This window comes from Nematolebias whitei, chromosome 11 (assembly GCF_014905685.2).
Source record: "Nematolebias whitei isolate Nwh7 chromosome 11, NemWhi1, whole genome shotgun sequence".
Classification (NCBI taxonomy): domain Eukaryota; kingdom Metazoa; phylum Chordata; class Actinopteri; order Cyprinodontiformes; family Rivulidae; genus Nematolebias; species Nematolebias whitei.
In genome coordinates, this window is record NC_056508.1 from 47,693,899 (window position 1) to 47,699,690 (window position 5,792).

At 45.7% G+C, this 5,792-nt stretch overlaps 1 protein-coding gene across 1 annotated transcript in view; it reads right to left on the minus strand.

The window, feature by feature from the left end:
- Window positions 1–293: 293 nt before the first annotated feature.
- The window catches only part of LOC119417373 (myosin heavy chain, skeletal muscle-like), a 5,921-nt gene continuing 422 nt past the window's right edge, over window positions 294–5,792 (minus strand). The window contains exons 2-10 of the mRNA XM_037684577.1: window positions 4,814–4,940; window positions 3,656–3,774; window positions 3,349–3,545; window positions 2,191–2,374; window positions 1,922–2,087; window positions 1,663–1,787; window positions 1,472–1,587; window positions 695–881; window positions 294–548 (exon numbers count right to left, since the gene is read on the minus strand). Coding sequence (XP_037540505.1) covers window positions 294–548; window positions 695–881; window positions 1,472–1,587; window positions 1,663–1,787; window positions 1,922–2,087; window positions 2,191–2,374; window positions 3,349–3,545; window positions 3,656–3,774; window positions 4,814–4,940 — 1,476 coding nt within the window. The remainder of the gene's footprint in view (window positions 549–694; window positions 882–1,471; window positions 1,588–1,662; window positions 1,788–1,921; window positions 2,088–2,190; window positions 2,375–3,348; window positions 3,546–3,655; window positions 3,775–4,813; window positions 4,941–5,792) is intronic.

The following is a 5,792-nucleotide window of genomic DNA, read 5'->3' on the forward strand; positions in this document are numbered from 1 at the left end:
TATTAAATTCCTCTTCTTCATCCCTGATCTGGCCTTTTCTTTAGTTTTTTCCAAGAGGCAGAGATCTCTTCCTCCTCCGTTGATGCCATGACTGAAATGGTGAGAAATGGAGGAATTTGTCACGAGCCAATTAGACTCAGGTCCAGCGTGGCTGCAGGTTTCTAGTTCTTATTGTCTGACTCGGCACGTCGGTCGGTTTTTAAGTGCTTTATAAATAAAGAGGTCTGGGTCCGTGTCTGAACGTGGTTTGGATGCTGCGTTAGTTTTACGGGAACTTCTCGCCTTCAGGACGCTCAGCGTTCCTGCAGACGGTTTCTTGTCACGGCTGGTTTGTGTACCTGTGTGGTGAGCAGGGTGGCTCTCTCGGACACCTCCGTCAGCTCGTTTTCGGCCATCTTTCGAGCGCGGTCGGTCTGCTCGAGGATCCCTCTCAGCTCCTGCTCCTCGGCGGCCATCAGAGAACATCTACGCTCCAACAGGACGAGCTGCTCCTGGAGCTGATTGGTCAGCTGGACTCTGTCCTCCAGCTCCACCTGCTGCTCCTTGACCTTCAGCAGAACGCAGGGACTTTACCACAGAGCTGTAGTTCCTGTTTGAACTTTTCAGGAAGTTCTAGTGAAATTAGCTTCATTGATGAAAAGCTGGGCCACCCAGCAGCTGTTTTCCTGACCCAGATGTGTCCAGGTGAGCGTACCTGAGTCTGCAGGTGTCTGATGATCCTCTGACTCTCGGCTGCCTGTCTGTTGGCGTGTCCCAGCTGGACCTCCATCTCGTTCAGGTCCGACTCCATCTTCTTTTTCAGACGAACCGCCTCGCTGCGACTGCGGACCTCCGCCTCCAGACTGGTCTGCATGTTCTCCAGGGAGCGCTGGTGGCCCCGCCTGGTGGAGACGCGTGGAGTCACTGCTTTTGCTTCTTTTAGCTTCTCTTTAGCTAACTTAAGCTTTATTCATTCAACCTTTATTTCTACAGGTAAATCTCATTGAGCCTCGAGGACTCCTTTACAAGAGAGACCTGATTTCAACAACTGTAGCATCTATTTTGCTATTTTAAGCCAAAGTTAGCTTTAGCATTTGTTTTACTATTTTTCAAAACTCTTTAGCTAACTGTAGCATTAGCATCAGGCTTTCCAAATTTTAGCTACCGTTTACCTACTTTTAGCTTTAACATCTTTTGTCTTTTAGCTACCACTGCTACTGTTCTGCCCCCTCTGTTCTTCTGTTTGAACTTTTCTGACTCTGTTTAAAGTTTTTCTGCTAATTTCGGCTTTTGTGCAGAAAATAAAACAGCTGAGCTAACGTTGGCTGCTCAGACGGGTATTTACAAAGAGCAGAAGAAATCCTGATCATGTTTATATTTGCTCACGTCAGGATCTCATCCTGGATTCTCACAGATACAAACGTGTGAATCGGCACCTTCAGCCAGTTTCTACTCGATCATTGGCTGCTCTGTCCTCTGACTCGTTCGGTACCTGAGGTTTTCCATCTCTTCATCTTTCTCTGCGATCTTTCTGTCGATCTCAGTCCGGATCTGCTGCAGCTCCAGTTGAAATCTCAAAGTCTTGCTCTCCTCGTGCTCCAGCGTCCCCTGGTTGGTGGACAGTTGGAAGTTTAACGCTCCGGTTCAGGCTAGCTAACGGCTGACTGGAACAGGAAGTGTTACCTCTGCTTCCTCCAGAGCAGCTCTGATGTCGCTCTTCTCCACGTCCAGTATCTTCTTCATCCTCTCCAGCTCATGGATGGTCTTTCCTCCCTGACCGATCTGCTCCGTCAGGTCCAGGATCTCCTCTGCAGTGAAAGGGACAAATATTTAATGGAGAAATAATAATTAGATGTTAATCATTTGAACTCAAACTCTGAGATTTCTTCTTGACTCAAAGTCCTGAGAGATCCAGTAAGGCCCGGTCCATCTGTGCAGATACCTTGCAGGTTTCTGTTTTCTCGTTTCACGGTCTCCAGATGGTCCAGAGCTTCTTCGTAGCTGTTCTTCAGTTTGAAGAGCTCCGTGCTCAGACTGCGAGACTCTTTCTGCGACGCCTCCAGCTCCGACTGACTCTCCTCGAACTTCAGCTTCCAGTCGCCCAGCAGCTGCATCGTAAACAACACAACAAACAACACAAACAAACCATCCTGAGTTCAGGGTTCTGTTCCACCGTCACCTGGCTCACGTCTCTTCTCAGTGTGGACCAACCTTGTCGAAGTTCCGCTGCTTCTTGTCCAGAGCCAGGGCGGCAGCGTTGGAGCGCTCCACTGCTGCCACCAGGTCGTCGATCTCCGTTTGCAGACGATGTTTGGTTTTCTCCAGCGTGGCACATTTAGCTTGAGTTCCCCCCACAGCTTCTTCAGCCGTCTGCAGTTTCACCACCAGCTTCTTCCTGCAAACATCACAACAAATCTGACAACAGTTTGACCAAAAGAACATATTTTACTAAAAGAAAAAACAATTTATTTAGATGTTTCTATTTTAGTTGTAAATATATCAAAATATACCAAAAGGTTCGGCTCATTCAGGAGACGAGTGCCGTAGCTTCTGGGTTTTATAACTTTTTATTTTTTTCAAGGATATTTACCATAATTTACTAATAATTTCCCTACAGATCCACATTAAGATCATTTCCTTTGAAAATGTTCTCTGTGAATTCTGCTTCAGCTTCTTTTTTCTTTGTGCTGGTTTTAGATTTAGCTACTGTTGTGCTGCGTTAAGCTTAAGCTAGCCTTGCCCCTGCAGCTTCGTTCTGCTCACTCTGTGGAGGTTTTTAAAAAGCAACTGAAAACACTTTTATTCTCCCGGGCTTTTATAGTTTTGATTTATTTTGAAGTTTGTCCTTCTTCCATTTGTGCTCAGCTCTCCTGCACTGACGTGTGGCTGCTCGGGTGGTCTCATTTAACCAAGGGTGAGGTGTATATTTTGGTTGTCTGGTTTTTAACGGGGCCACTAGGTCCAAAATCTTAACACACGTCTCCTGATACTGAGAGGGCAACTCATGTGTAGTAAGACACACTGAGGGTCCAGAATCTGTAACAGAGTTAGTGGCAAAAGCAGAGGAGAAGAGAGCAGCAATGGAAGAGTTCAATATCCGACAAGGCCTGGCTGGAGGGGAGATTTAGACTCAGACAGATTAGAACATCTATAACTGATTAAGATGAGTCAACCATATCCAAGATGGTCGTCTCAGCTAAGCACCCGTAGCAAACACAAAAATGGCTATAACTCAATAGACATAAAGGTCAAGTTTGGTTTGGTAGTAGCTGAGAGTCATTCCCAGCTTGTACAGCACTTTTTTGTATTTTATAGTTTTGAATTGCGTTAAGGTGGGACGCCATGGTTACGGTGGCAGTATAGTCTTACTTTGCATCTTCCAGCTCCTCTATTCTCAGCACAGCTTCAGTCTCGTACTTGGCTCGCCACTGAACCACCTCGCTGTTGGCTTTGGACAGCGCCCTCTGCAGCTCAGCTTTAGCCTCCTGTTCCTCTTCCAGCTGCTCCCTCAGTAAACTGCAGTCATGACGGGACGCCTGCACAGCGTGAGCCAGCGCCACCCGAGCCTGCGGCACCAATTCAAGATGTCGGAACACGTCATGACGCCTGGATTTGTTGGCAAACAGCTCTTAGTTCAACTTATTCCAGTTAGCATGCTTTGAAAACAAAATCTTACATTGCTTCCTTCTTCAAGTTGCCTCTTCAAATTCTCAGTGTCCTGGCAAAAGCTAAGTTTGGAGCGCTGCAGCTGACCAATTGTAGCGTCCCTGTCCTCCAGACGACGACGGTACTCATCTGAGAACACGGCACAAAAGTAGAAGCAAAGCAGTTTGATACTTTCTGCTCCAGTCAGAGATTTTAGACAGGTTAAGACTAACGTGTCATTTTATTTAACCTTCAGTTAACCAGGCAAACCCCAGTGAGATCACAGAGCTCTTCTGCAAGGGAGGCCTGGGCCTGAAGGCAGACTAACGTGTATGTTTTTGATCTGAGGGAGGAAACCGGAGTACCTGGAGAAAACCCATGCAAACACGAGAAGAACATGTAAACTCCACACAGAAAGACCCCAGGTCCAACCTGGGATTGAACCCAGGACCTTCTTGCTGTGAAGCAACGGTGCCAACCACTGAGCCGTCGTGCTGCTTCATTATGAGATTCCAACTCTTCACCAAAGAGGTACCCCTAGTGCTCAGAGCTGAGTCATCTTTAGCTTTCACTGCTCTATAGCTGTGCTGGAGCTGTTAGTGTTTCTGATTTCATTGTTTACTTCTATGCAGACGACACGCTGCTGTACCTGTCATGGTCTTCAGAAGACCTAACAGTCTCAGCACAAACATCAGCTCGTCTCTCCAAGATATGTATGAGAATAAAGGAACGTAAAGTTTTGAAAGTCAGTTCACACCAGGGTAAAACAGTTTGAACCCTGCTCCAATGCTGCGAGCCTTGCTGCCCTTCCACTTGGTCTCTTGGACACATCTACCTTCCTTCTCAGCATCATGTCAGCCAGCTCTATACCTTTGCCTGTCATTGTCCCCACATTTAGAGTTGCAACCCTCAGTCCTACATTCTTCACTTTCCTCTTCTCCTCTGTCTCCTGACATGTTTCCGTTCTCGTGGTCTTTGACTAAGACTATTGAAAAAGCATAATTATTACAATAACTAAAAGTCATAGCTGTAACGTTGTGAACAAACTGAATGTTCGCTGAACTGAATAGATGACAGTCTGCTGAAGCAGTTAGACTAAAAACATACAGAGGACACTATAAACGGGAGAAGCGTCAGTTGAGGTCAGATGTTCGGTTTTGATCGTTTTGTGCTTTTGTTTGTGCTTTACCAGCTTCTGTTACGGCTCGTGCTTTTTGAGCAGAAACTTCCGTCAGTTGCCTCTGAAGCTCGTCTGCTCGGTTGTTGCTCTCAGTCAGCTGGTCCTCTAAAACCCTGCACATCTTTTCCACCGTCCCCTGCACACACAAGGATAATTATTAGGAATTAAACTTCTCATTCATCAGTTTCTTTGACCTGATTCACCAAGAAGTGTATTTAAAGCAATGTACTTTTACTTGCTGTGAGTTTGATTTAACTTGTGTTGTACTAGTGCTGGGCGGTATGACTAAAAATTTATATCACAGCTGTTTTTAAGATTCTGGCAGTTTCACTGTATTTTTTGTTTAATTAACTTTTTATTTTTCCCCATGATGGCTTTATATATGTTTGTGGTTTATTTTACTGTCAGGAGTACACGGCTTTAAATCAAGGCTGTAATCAAAGTATCAATTACTTTGTCCCAAAAATTGTACAATATATGAATGAGTCAGTAATACTCATTTTGCATCAAATATTTTCGCCCTGTAAGACATACCTCAAATCCATCTCAATCATGTCTGGACCCTCTCTCTCGACTGTAGCGGGACCATGTCCTTGCATAGCTGGATTGTTACTGCGTTCGTAATGTCGCTCCATCGCTTGCTTCTCCGGTCGTATGCCGTCCCTTGAGAAAATGCCTGTTCAAGCCATGTCTGACCCTTTGGCTTTGTTTCACTGGTGCTACTGGTTGACGGCGCCGAACCCGCAGACGGTAATAGCATGCATGTTTTCTGCTGAGGTGATGGAATAAGTTGATAGTGTTGCCACCACCGGCAGCAACAAACTTTGCATTATACAAACTTTTGGTCTGCGTCGGATTTTTAAAATGAAAAAACATCCATACTGCAGAAACAGACCCTCTCCTGGGCACAAGTCCTTCTTTTATATCTCCAGCCTCACTTTCTGTTTTCTGTTCTTTATTCCACCTTAGGACCAGCAGTTAGCTAACA